Source organism: Strix uralensis, chromosome 4 (genome assembly GCF_047716275.1).
Source record: "Strix uralensis isolate ZFMK-TIS-50842 chromosome 4, bStrUra1, whole genome shotgun sequence".
Lineage (NCBI taxonomy): Eukaryota > Metazoa > Chordata > Aves > Strigiformes > Strigidae > Strix > Strix uralensis.
Window position 1 is genome coordinate 29,405,755 of NC_133975.1, and position 13,725 is coordinate 29,419,479.

Here is a 13,725-nt window from a genome sequence, read left to right on the forward strand (position 1 = left end):
AATATAACCACCTCCACCTTATCTTCACTGGAGAAATTGTCATCAGTACACTGAGTAATTGTGTGGGCTTTGTGCCTTCTGTTTGTTGAGAAGCATTTTCAAAAGGGTACTGTCAGTTAATGCAGGTCTGAAAAGTATGGGTGCAACGCTTGATACAGAGCGTATTTTTCTGATATTTTCTTCATTACAAGTGTCTGTTTCACTATTTATCAGAAGCATTTTACGTAGCTTTGATTAAAGCTAGTGGATAAGTGCCAGTCTACACATACACACAATGGCCATGTTAAAAAACTTGCTAGCTTATGCTGCACTGCAGAATCTAGGTGCACTTCCGATCTTCCTGGTGTGAGTGTGCTTCTCGGCCAGCTTAGAATGAGATGCAGGGAAGGAAGCGCAACATGCAAGACGGCTCTAGCACAACCTGGACTATACCCCAGTCTGATGACTGAGAAACAAAGACTGTGGAGAGTACACGCTCCTCTCTTTAAACAGAGTTCTAGGGTTATTCTGTGCAAGGCAGAAAAGTCAGACAGTCACTGAGGGCAGTAACAGTTCTTACAAACACCGTTTGCTGCATTCATACCTGTGCAGTGTTTTTAACAACAACTGTAGGTGTGTTTCATCACCCATGTTGCAGTAGTCTACTACTGTGCGCCTCCAACTAGCTCATCAAGCAGTCCTTGCCGCTTGTTACCTTGCATCCTATTCACCACTCTAAACCTGATTGTGTTTGCAGTAAACTGCTGTGATTACATTACAGGAAGATTCTTCATCTCAGCTGAGGACAAAACAGCAGCTATAAATGGAAAATTGAAAACAGCTCAAACTTATGTACATCATGCCTGGATATTTCGTATTAATAAAGAATTACAACTCAGTGCTGACGGGCCTGAGCTTTTATTAACTTCCCTGAGTATTACAGAGTCTGGGTAACTTATGTTCAACATTAATGGAAAAGATACTTTAAAAGCCTATAAGTACAAGTATTTATATTCAGAGCACCAGTGAAGTGGTTGCTGAATATTCTTTGCATACTGGTAGATGTTCATCATCTTGGGAGACAGGCATTTTTGAAAGGCTGTATCAGAAGGGAGAAAGATTTGCTGTTCTTGGTTGCATAATTGCAAAAAAAAGTGGTGACTCAAAGAGAAATCCTGAAAACACTGTTTGATTTCTTGGAATAATGAAAATACAGGAAGCAAGTGGGCTGAATTTTAAATAGAGCTAAAATTATTCTGGGAGGGTTCCTGGAATGCAGTTCCCAAAGAAACAGGACTTGGGCCCATGGCTGATTCTTCATAATTATGTTCCCCTTGAGCTAATAGACTATCTCATCAGAGTTTTTTTAATGACTTGGAAGCATAAATTAACTATTAGAGTAATTTTCTAGTGTGTTTCTCTGAGTTTTCAGTTTATGTGTTTGTAAAAAAAATTACTGTTTTTATCTGTATTTCAGGAAGGAGAAGAAATACATAGATGAATGCTGGAAAAATGTCAATGTTGGGGACTTCATCCGTCTTTCACGTAATGAAATCATTCCTGCTGACATGGTGCTGTTATATTCTAGTGACCCGGATGGGATCTGTTACATTGAAACAGCAGGCCTTGATGGAGAAACCAATCTAAAGCAGAGGCAGGTGGTGAGAGGATATTCAGAGCAGGTGATAATTGTGCATTTCTAGTGGTGTAGGAAAGTTGACATGACAGATGGTCAACTGAAAAAAAACAAATAACCTAGTTCTCTAGATTGCCTAATTCTTGATAGCTCAGCAATCCCCATGTAAAAACAAAATAACTAGGTAACATAGTTCTAATTTGTTGCTTGAGTTATTTTGGAGCAAATCTTTGTGTGTTCACTTAACCCAGAGAAACAGAGATCTATTTCAAGTAATGCAAGCCAGGAAAAATAACTATTCAGGTAAATGTCAAGAAGTCATTTATGGTGTGTATCGTGAGAAATTAGAATCTTTTTAGAAGGGAGATCTGTATGAAGATCTAGAGAGAGGAGCAGATGATGTCTTCTCTTTCACTGTTCTTTCATATTGCAAATGTGTTTTTAGCTCCAATTCTAGTCCTTCAGTGATTTATAAAACCTTTGGAACTCTTAGAATTTTTCTGCTACAAGCCTACTGTGAACAGCATTAACTGAGTCTCTCCCTTTCAAGACTGAGCGTCACTGGGTCTCAGAGGGTTTACACGTATCAAGTAGTGGTGGGAAAGTGGTGGATCTGTGCATCTTTTCAACCGTGGAAGTCACACGGTTAAGGCTTTTTAAGTAATTCATAAAGTCCTTTTCAGATACTGAAGAGATGACTGCTATTGTTTTAATACGAGACAAAGTTTATTTAGTATTATACCTAGCAGACAAAATGCTGGAGGCTGGCACAAAGATGATGTTATCAAAAGAACAAAGAATCCTGGAATTTCTGCAGTCTTCAGTACACCTGGTACTGAGTTCTGCTGCTGAAACACCGTACTGAAAAAAACAGCAGGGAAACTCTGTGCTGTCCATAAGAACAGACTGTTTAGTCCTCTGGAGATAAAATTACCTGGACTGCTTCTGAATTGTCAGCAGTGGTGAAGAAGTGAGAAGTAGCTTGTGCGTTAAGACTCCCCTGTTACTTAGCAAGTACGGTAATACCAAAGGCATGATGTGATATCCATGAACAGAGCTGTTTCTTACGCCCTTACAGTGATATGCATTCTTTTTCTTTTTTCTTTTCTTTCTTGATTTAATCTTAAAACATTAAGGCAGAAAGGACTGTTTGGTCTTTCTGTGTATATATATCATTATGCAAGGCAAAATTCAAATGGTTCTACAGGCTTACATAATACTGAGGCGGCCCTGATCTCATACCAGCTCCTGCTACCAAGGTCTGATTTCAGTCTCACTCAAAGAGACTGTTTTCTATGTTTTCAGAAAACTTGCACCAAAATGCTGGGTAGAGTCACACTGTCCAAAAAAGTGACAATTCCTTCACCATTCATGGGGAAAAAAAAAAAAACCAAAGAATCAGTCATTGTAGGGTCTTCTTGTCAGGACTGCATGATTTCTAAATGTAGAGCTGTGGTCAACTTCACAGACCTCTGGTGCCTCACCAGCTGAGTTTCAGCCAGAGGCTTTGTCCTTATAAACTCAGGCTGAATAAGACTGGCAGTGCTGTGTAAGAGGCTGACTGCCAGACCTCTCCATTTCTTACGCTCAGAAGAATATGAATAAACTACATCAGATTAAACAACATCTGAAGACAAAGACTGAAAAGACTTAACATGTTTGCAAGGGTGTATTGTCCTGCTTCTTTGTGACCGAGCAAGCAGAAACACAATGAAAAAGGTTATCAGTGAGGCACCTGTTCTTTCACTTGGGACTCCTTTAAGAGAATGCAAGGCAAAATTAAACCATGAAACAGGAGCTGAAACTCTCATAGTCAAGATTTATTTTTTGGCAATTTAGAATAGCATACTTTTTAAAAAAAAATGCTTAAATGACAACAGGAGAGAAATTGGGAAAGTAACTCAAGGCTTCATAGGTAACAGCAGGTAACAAGGCACAGAACACAGTGTCTCCAATGATCTTGGCATTCATAGAGAAATACACAAAACAGCTGAGGACCTGCTCCCTGAGGATATTAGTGAATAAACTGACATTGCTCTGCTGCTTCCGAGACACTCAAATGTTTCTTCCCATTAAGAAGGAATAAATCTCTTTCACTACCACGCCTCATATGGTTAGCTGAATCAACCACAGATTCACTGGTGTGGAGAAGCTAATATGCCATTAGCACTAGTCACTTGAGCAGTGAGTGTCTCCTGTTACATTATAAGAGAGGCCACAGGACTGCACTGGTCAGTTCCTTCTCAGCCTGCATGGTCGATGATTGAATCCAGTCCTAGCTTCGTAATTTATAGTCCAGGAAGATCTGAATGCCCATATCAAGATACCTGCTTTTGGACATAGTTTTTGTCACCTCTCTTTTATCCTGGCAGAGTGTAGACGTAACTTCTGTGCTCACCATGGTTTAGTTGTCCATCAAAAATATGTTTTCACCTCAAATACATATCTGGAGACAGTTTCTAGGCTGTAGAAGGAAAGAATCAACTGCTTTGGCTATTTTGCTTCCTTTTGGGGGTAGTTCTTACTCTCTTTGTGCTCTTTTTTGTGATCATTGTACAATGTGAAATGTGTGAAAAGCATGAATCAATTATACTGTCTAACATTTTACAGAAGTTTTGTGTTTCCTGTACAAATAAACATGAGAATCGTCAGTGGAGAGAGAGGTTTTTCATAGTTAATTAAATTCACAGAGACTCAGGATCTAAGGCTGTGTTCATATTGACTTCAGGTTAATACAGTGCAACAAATCAATACAGCAAAACAATTTTTTTTAATCAAAGTATGTGTTAATAATATTATGTCTTCTGAGCTTCAAATTCTATTTACAGGATTGTGTTTTAACCTCACAGTTGCTCTTCTGCCAGTGTAAAGTCACCTGGTTGTGGGAGTGCAGCCTTCTCAGAGACCTGTAACTGCATATTCAATTACAACTGTGAATTATAGATTTATGTTTCAAGTCTGAAACCTTAAATTGGTCATTCTTTTTTTCTGAAGAGCAGAACAAATGACTTTGCAGAGAGTTAGTGGAAGGTACTCAGAGTGGAAACGGCTCAGTTTTATCAGAGGCTAGCCTCTGTTATACTAGAGGCTAGGGGTATAGTCATGTGACATTAATCGAAATTAAATTGCAAGTGCAATTGCAGGTAATTCCAAAGATAAGGCTTTTTACTTTTTCTCTTCTTGTCAGGTTTCATTCTTTATTAATAAAGGATATTTATTTCACTTGGCTTTTCTCTTCAGTGAAAAGCTCACCTGTGCTTTATTCACATGTACTTCTAGTCTTTCATAACAGCCTTTTCTTCAGTACTGGTGAGGCTCAAACATCATTAAAAAGTTCTAACTGCTTTCTTTGCACTAGCACTTATAGCATCCTGGTCATGGTACTGGGAACAGTGGCTGTTCGGAAGAAATTTGCCTTGCAGAGAAGACAGCACCTTTTTTTTTTTTTTAACTTATCATGAAAAAAAAAACTATGGGAAGTCTCTGCTTTTCAGATGTTTTCACTGTATTTTTTTTCTTCTTCCTCACTCTTCCACCCATTTTCTCTTCTCCAGTGGTCTCAAAATACCTGCCATTCAACTGATACTTGCCAGGGTTTGATATTTGCTAGGAAGTCCTTCCATGCTGTTTAAGTCTGATTTATGCTGAGTAGCAGATCATCAACAACAACAGCAACTTACAGTTTTGAAACTAGATTGTTAGATAGTAATATCTGAACCTATGGATTGATGATGTTTTTAAGTTCCATCACATTTTGCCTGAGTTCTCTGGGGTTTCTTTTCTATGGCCTTAGGTCTCTGAAATTGATCCAGAAAAATTTTCCAGTAGAATTGAATGTGAAAGTCCTAACAACGACCTCACTCGCTTCCGAGGCTTTGTGTAAGTAGGCTTGGTGGCTCTTTAAACTGTTTTCATTTGCTTTGGTGCTCTTGCTAATTTTCAGAGAGCTTGTAATGTTTGTTTTAAAAAACAATGACAATATGTACAGCAGTTTTCACCCCTGCATTTCTGAGTGCAGCCCAGCAGATGGAGCTCCAGAAAGGCTTTCTGAGCAGCAGATAGAGAACTGGGAAAGCTCACTAGTGCTTTTTATTTTGTATTGAATATTTTCAACATCCTAGTTCAGGCTGTTTTGCAATTGTGTATTCCATATTTGAAATAGCTGTTTCAAATCTGCTCTTTATAACGTGATATCTACAGTATTTCGTATGGACCATGGCCTGATAGGACAAGCTGCATTGCTCAGAATTGGAAACGGGAAGGACTGGCTTCCTCTCCTATTCTGATTTGTTTTTTGTAACCATCAGTGGCTTGATCAAACTCCTTTTGACCAATGTACCTATCTGTGTCTTTTTCTCTTATGGTGTATCTTTTGATTTTCTATAGACAGTAGGAAAACAAAATACTGTTTCATGGTGTGACTGATTTTCAGTTTCTGAGAGTTATAATGTCTACACTCTTTCCTGTGGGCACTGACTTGTTAGAAATATGAAAATAAAAATAAATATATATAAATCTTAGCCTCTGAGGAAACACCTTGACAAACAGTGGGCCTACCTGCACTCAAAGTATCCTACAGGAGTAACAATGCTCACAGTATATTTAAAATGGGATTTTAAATTTTGTTTGAATTTTTTCTGATGTTGGCAATCCAAGTAGAAGTCGTAGGCTTTCAGACTTCCAGTGTTTGTCTTGAGCTTTTTTCAGTAGTGTTGCCTACTTCTCCTGTGCCAACTGGCAAATGCTAGGCTTGTAAACACAAGAAAATTTTAGTATGGTGCCTCCATGCCTGGATTTTCAAAGGTGATCTGCATGCATGTTACCCCATTCTTTTGAAAAGTCCAATCAGAAATGTCAGAATGGCAGTCAGTGACTACAAGCTTCTTTGGAAAATCTGCTCCCTAATGATTTTGCAAAGCCTGACTGGTGATTGCTGGAGTCCTGCAGCTGAAGTAATGTGCTTTTTTTTTCAGTGAGCATTCAAACAAGGATAGAGTGGGCCTCAGCAAGGAGAACTTACTGCTCCGAGGATGCACAGTGAGAAACACAGAAGCTGTTGTAGGCATAGTGGTATATGCAGGTTAGTGAACCACCCTGGCTTTCACATATTTCCTTGCAAACAAGATAGAGTGATGTGCCCTAAGAAACAGGATCATACAAAGGGGCATTAGCAGAGTAAAAGCTTGAATCCAACAGAAGGCAGCTGTAGCTGAAGTGTTAAGAATGCATGTCTGGAATAAACTTGTTTTTATTTTAACGATGTAAAGAACTGATATGTGTGATTATTCGTGGGAAGCCAGCTCTGTTCCATGTGAACAGGTCCTTGTCCTCAACTATTATCTGCAATGGTAAACCCAGGTTTTGAAATGGACGTGGAGATGTGTGGCTTGCTTAGGACTTTTTTCTGGACCAAAACTGAAGCTAGTGCTGTTCTTCAGTGTTCTGTGTGAAAGGGCAGAGGTTTTTAGACCAATCAATATGATGTATCCAGCCAGATAGTTGTAATGCACATGCAGGCTTTTGTAGAAAATATTAGAAATAATACAGAAAATGTCAAGAATAAGATAATTTCTATAGGAAGGAATATTATTGACAGTATAAAAGTTAATATGTACATGACAGATTTTGGTTTAAGCTTGTTCAGTTTTCTTTGAGGCAGAATTCATATATTGTAGAAGCAGTTAGTTTGCTTATATTTGTAATCTCTATTCAAGAGAAATGTCCCATTTCCCAGAGTTAGAAATATAAAGCACTTCTGGTTCTGATACCTGCTATTGGAGAATTTCAACCTGTGTTGTGGTTACAGGTCATGAAACCAAAGCCATGCTGAATAACAGCGGCCCTCATTACAAGCGCAGTAAATTGGAAAGAAAAGTGAACACTGATATTCTTTGGTGTGTTCTGCTTCTAATTTTGATGTGTTTAACTGGTGCAATAGGTAAGTGAGAATTGTCAGACTCCTGCTATTTTCCTCTCTCAGCCTGCAATACTCAGTGTTTTAATTTGGGCTGATTCATTTTAACAGCCCATCTCAGAAACTGCTTTTATCCACATGCAATTCCCTAGCAGTTGCGGGTGCTGCTAGGTTTTAGTTCACGTTGTCATGTTTAACCTGGAGTGTGGTCAAGAAATATGTTCCTTGTGCATGTTCATAGGTCTGGAACCTGTTATTCATTTCTCTTTTCTCTTGCTAATTGCTCTCCTACTTTCTCTTAGGATTTTTCAGGTAACATGAGATGCACGTACAGCATGGTGGGGAGAGGCCTAGTGTGACTAGAGTTGTAAGGACTTTAAATTTTAGGGATTGATTAGTGAGCTTGAGTAAATCTAAACAGACTATTAGGACAAATCAAAAAGGTGTTTAAAACATGTTTAAAAAAACTTCAGACTACACTTAATAATGATGACGTGGTGTTCACAGGTTAGCTAAAACCTGGACAAGCAAGGGTAGGACAATTAGTTGCCAGAGGTGTTTCTGGGGAAAAAAAAAAGTGTTTATCAAGTGTAGTTAGTATTCCTTTCATTCTGAGATATGCTGTATAGATGTGGTGTTGATAGAAATGCATGCAGGGTATTTATTCATGTGTGCATTGATACTTATTAATTTTAATGAGGTTCCTGTTGAGGGAAAAACTCAAGAGAGAAGCTGGTAGTTTAAAAGCTTAGGAAGAACTGCACAGTCTTAACAGCTAACACCATGACCCTCGACTGTGATACATTTTACATACAACTGACTCACTTTATCTTGTTCTTGTTTTCAAGGCCATGGAATTTGGTTAAGTAGGTATTCGGAAATACCTTTTTTTAACATCCCTGAGCCAGATGGGAAATTGATTCCTCCAACATTAGCAGGGTTCAATATGTTCTGGACGATGATCATTTTATTACAGGTAACTTTGGTCTGCTTTGAACATGGGCCATATTCTGATCTCATTTAGATCCTTGAAGTAACTCTTCAGCTTCAGTAGAGCTACTTCATGTTTGTAACTGGCCAAAGAGTTTGGTTTTATTTAATCCCCATGTTTTATTTCGGTAGGTCTTGATCCCAGTTTCTCTCTACGTTTCAATTGAAATTGTCAAATTGGGACAAATTTATTTAATACAGAATGACATTGATTTTTACCATGAGAAAACAGACTCAACAGTTCAGTGTCGAGCACTGAATATTGCTGAAGACCTTGGCCAGATTCAGTACATTTTCTCTGACAAGACTGGAACCCTCACTGAAAATAAGATGGTTTTTCGGAGATGCAGCATTGCAGGACAGGAGTATTGCCATGAGGAAAATGGTAAGACATAAACCTGTGTTCACAATGGGTCATTTTTTTCTTCTCAGAGAAGCTGAAAGTTTTGGTAGGGGTCTGGTGGACTTGTGTGACAATACACACAGAAGGTATGAGTTCAGACTGATCCTACTAATAGCCATGCATCTTTCCCCATTATTTGGATCCCTTCATGTATAGTGTGTTAAGAGAATTGAAGGCTGCTGCTTTGCAGCTGGTTAAGTTACAACAGATTTGATACCACAAACAAAGTATTCTTTATTCGCTCTGGAGGGAGTCATGCCTACTGTGTTTTGCTTCTCTCCTTGCAATATTCAGAACCCAGAACATTGGAAAATTGCCCTCTTTTTTTTTTTTTTCCTACTAGAGTGCCAATGCTTACCTAGCATCCTGTTGACTGCCATGCAAGTGTGCCAACTTTATGTAGTGTATCTTAAGGCTCTGATTTGACATACTGTTGCCCTTGAGGATACAGTAACCCAAATAAAATACGTGCTGAAGTCAGAGCTTTAACAGTAATGTTAAGGTACAAGGCAAGCAGGTGTATGTACATGTGTGTGTTACGGCTGTAAAGATAAGTACCTCCATCAGAAATAATGACTGTTGTATTCTTACATCTTACATGTCTGTTTATTTTTAGCCAAAAAGTCAACAAGTAGTGCTGCTGAATAGTTGCTGCCTCATTGTCTAGTAGCGTAGCATCTTTCAATATACATTTCATGAGAGCCTTCTTGAAGCTTTGTGGGAGCCAGGAGAGGATACAACTGCAGACACAAGAGAAAACTGGGCAAAGTGACATGAAGTCTTTGATTCAATTAACTATTTTATTAATTAGATAAAACCGTAAAGTTTTTATTGCCATTACAGTATGTAATTACTTGTGGCTGCAGACATTTGCTATTTTGCTGGTGGGCAATGCAAGTATTTCATATGAGATCAAAGGTGAGGTGCTGACAGGTGAACACATAAAGCACAGCTGTGTATTAAACTCCCCTTTGTGGTTTTGGTGGGTTTGCTGCCAGATAGAACTGCTCACAACTGCGAGCAAAAGGCACACCCTGCTGGCCACAGCAACGAATGAGTTCAGCCCTTCTTTTGTTGTGTTTCAGGAGCAGATGGTTACAAAGTGTTTTTACAGTAAATTCTGCACATATTTTGAAAATTTTATGATGCAGGTGTCCAGGTGGTGCTTTGGCTTTGCATAATTATACCAGGAAGGATGAAAACAGCAAAGCAAAAAGAAACGTTTTTAAGTTTCAAACTTGGTGAATGAACAACTTAAAAAGTAGCATATATTTTCAGAGCAATTCCTAAAGGAAGGACAAGTATTTCAGAAGAGATAAACCAAAGAGTAATGGGAATGATGTAGCTATGACTGATCCAGGTCTCATTGTGCCAGGGAAAGTGTGTCTCGTGCTACATATAGCAAGTGTTGCAGTGCAAGACAGCAGTACAGTCTTTTGCATACAAGCCACTTAGTCTGTACATATATTTCTGTATTTATATCTCTATTGTCCAGGGTAAAGGGATGCACATAAGGGAAGCACACAACAGCAATGACTGTCATTCAGTATGACAGGCTAGCAAATCTGGTTGCTCATTTCCTGAACCTAGCTAAGCTCCTGCACTTTGGCTAGGAGCTTAAGGACTCGCAAGTGATGTAATAAACCTATTTCCATCTCATTTTGAGCACCAGAGCTGGGGACTCTGAACTGTGGATAGGTTTCCTGTTCACATAAAACAGAATATCCCACTTCTCATGTCTCTCCTGTACAGTAGCTGCCACTTTAAATAAGAAAAAAATAGGGATTTAGTGGTGTTGCAGGAGATGTCTGTATGTTAATATTGTTTTTTTCCTTAGGATGTCATTGTTTGTATTCACACTCTAATGAAATAAATAGGCAATGCACAGCTCTCAAAACAGTTTTTCTGTGCTGTCTGCGGATTCAGACATTGAACCACTAGTGTATGCTCATTGCATGCTGCTTTCACAGTGATAGGTAAAGTCTTGAAAGCTGAATAGTGTACAGTGATCCACTGCTGTCTGGATTGAGATTGCAGCCTCTTGCATGTGGTCAAACACTGCCCCAGAACTCCAGTGCAAACACTTGGGTACATTTTTAACAAGCACGTGATAGCATAGGTATGTTTCCATTTACCACGGAGATTTCTTACACCACTGATCTTCCTAGCTAGATTTGTGGGGCACAGACCTGCATTTATATCTTTGGTGCAAATGTGGTGTCAATACAAAGTTTTATTATTGAAACCTGCTTTTCAATTAAATACTCAGAACATGTGTATGCGTGTGAGGGGATGTCCAATACAGAAATGATAAGAAACACAGTTTCAATGACTTCCTGCTAGAAGCTGTATTTGTCAAATAATTAGGCTAGAAAACATATCAGGAGGTGATCTGGTCCTGTTTTCTTTGGTCTGAGGCAGAGCTGTTGCTATCATTCTTTATGAATATTTTTTTTGTTTCTTCAGGACCTCCAATGGTGTCCAATTCACTGCTTTCTCAGGCATTCTGTTCTAGTGTGTCGTGTCTTCTCTGACAAAGTTTTGCTGATACCTAGCCTGCGTTTGTCTTGCCACAATACAGGACCATTGTGACTTCTGTTACCCACAGTGTGCATAGAAAACAGGCTGTTTCCTTTATGCAATTGTCCTTCATGTACTTCAGGACTATTACTTGTCTTCTATCAATGTGCCCTTATGGAGGCTGTGTAACTCCAGCTTACTTTACTATTTCCATGTGGCTCATGTTGTCCAGAGTTCTAGATTATTCATCTAGAATTCTAGATTATTCTTGCTCCCTCTCTGGATTCACTGCAGTTGAGCGTTGCTCTTGAAGTGCAGTGTCCCAAACAGGAAGTCAGTGTGATGGCATGTTATGGGTTTTATTTTTCATAAATGGTGGGTGATTCTTAACTATATACTAAATTCCTTACTTAAAAATTTTGTTTCCTGAACCTCCAGGCAGTGTTTTAGACAAGTTTCTTTTTGCTCATGGAATGGTAATTTTGTTTCCCTTTCCATAGCAAAGAGGTTGGAATCCTATCAAGAGATGAATTCAGCTGATCGTCAGTGTAGCTCTTCAACGCATATGTCAGAATGGCAAGGGCACAACTGCAGTGCTGTGAATGAACCTTTGAACAGAAAATCTTTGAATCAGTTGTCTGGTAGTTACCCTGCACCAGAAAGGGAAGATGGAGCAGGTGATGTTCCCCACTCAGGACACGTTGCTTTCAGCAGCCCCATTGTAAGTAAAAGCTGTTGGTTTTGATGCTAAATTTCTGAAGAAACTCAGGAAGGAATACCTTCTTACCTCCATTTAATCAGAGTGCTTGTCATTTAAGAAATCCTTTCTCTCTTCCGTCAAAACCAGAGCCTCCCATGATTGCTTGGCTGCATCCTATTTGCAGGTGACATTGCAGATGTTCGTTGGGTCATGAAGGTGTATGCTTTGGTTCTTGCTGCTGTGAGTCCGTGATCACTCCAGCTAAAACTATCAGCTTCATCTTAATAACAGTTTGTTCTTTTATTTTAAGAGGTTTCTAGCATTTTTTTTTTCAGTAGGAAATACCTAGATGACCAATATTTATTGACAGTTACAAGAGATAAAAGCTCTGCTTCTGTACCTGAAGGCATCTAAATATCATTCGTCATATTTAATTTCTCTCTATGAACTAAGGCTCTGCTGTTTACCTCTCTGGGCATTAAGTTTGTCATTTTCAGTGGGCTAGTACAAGGCAGTGAAGACACCAGAGTTCCTCTATTTCCTAGTGTAATCAACTCAACATCTGACAGGAAGGAATTTGTATGAGCTTCTACACTTCATTCATCTGTAACTGATTTAACCTCCAAAGACTGAGATTAAGCTTATATCCTAACGGGCAGTTTTGTTCCTTTCATCAATAGGAAACGGATGTTGTACCAGACACACAACTGCTGGAGAAGTTCAGCCAAATTTCTTCTCATTCCTATCAACAATCAGAAGAAGCCAGCAGCAACTTATCATTGGAGACAATGTACATCACTGACTTCTTTCTTGCTCTGGCAATCTGTAATACTGTTGTAGTTTCAGTCCCCAATCAACCACGTCAGAAGGTAAGAAGGCCTTATTTTTGGCATTTGGCCTTATTTATAAATAAATGAGCTCCCTTTTGTTTGATTACAAAAGGAAAAAACAATTAACTGACATTTAAAAAGTGATCCTTTCTCCTTTATTGGTTTGTCCTGTTAGAAAGAAGGGAATTACTGTAAACCCACAGAGTGCAAGGAGTTAACATGTAATATAATGCTGGTAATGTTTTTCCAGTGCAGAAGAACTTGGCTTCAATATTTTTACTTCTATGTATAGACTGTTCGTAACTTTTACAAGAGAAATTTTGAGATTAAATTGCAATTGTATTTTTTTCTATGTTCTAGTTATCTTTTTCCAGATATGTGCATAGCTTCCTTTAAGAGTACCCTAACACTCAGGTTACCTTTACAAATAGGTTATTGTTGACTAAACGATAAGAATAATCTCAGAAGTCTCCCAGAATATTGGAACTGAGAATGCTCTTACCTGTTCCCTGAAATAGAGTTTTAGCAAAAGTGTGGAAGATCAAGTTTCATATATGTAGTACTCTGAATAAAAAATGCTTTGCAGTATGACATAAAGCGGTCTCACCTTGAATGTATACTGCATTTGCCCAGCTGTCCTGGTTTAATGGTCTGGAGTGTGTTTAAGTCTTCCTGAGACCAGTTGTTTTTTTCAGAGCACACAACCTAACATTTATTTAAAGATAGTACTATCTTTTTCAAATTTCTTTTTTC

At 38.7% G+C, this 13,725-nt stretch overlaps 1 protein-coding gene across 10 annotated transcripts in view; it reads left to right on the forward strand.

Annotated features, from left to right (window-relative positions):
• ATP10D (ATPase phospholipid transporting 10D (putative)) overlaps positions 1-13,725 on the forward strand; it is a 55,535-nt gene that overhangs the window by 18,759 nt on the left and 23,051 nt on the right. For 8 of the 10 annotated variants that reach the window (XR_012628667.1, XM_074866103.1, XM_074866108.1 and 5 more), the window contains 8 exons: positions 1,457-1,661; positions 5,409-5,494; positions 6,589-6,695; positions 7,422-7,553; positions 8,378-8,505; positions 8,652-8,904; positions 11,943-12,163; positions 12,823-13,011. Coding sequence is in view for 9 of the 10 variants with exons in the window: in XM_074866103.1 (XP_074722204.1) it covers positions 1,457-1,661; positions 5,409-5,494; positions 6,589-6,695; positions 7,422-7,553; positions 8,378-8,505; positions 8,652-8,904; positions 11,943-12,163; positions 12,823-13,011 (1,321 nt within the window). In the remaining variant the exon portion in view is untranslated. The remainder of the gene's footprint in view (positions 1-1,456; positions 1,662-5,408; positions 5,495-6,588; positions 6,696-7,421; positions 7,554-8,377; positions 8,506-8,651; positions 8,905-11,942; positions 12,164-12,822; positions 13,012-13,725) is intronic. The other 2 variants (XM_074866107.1, XM_074866111.1) reach the window with 2 other exon arrangements.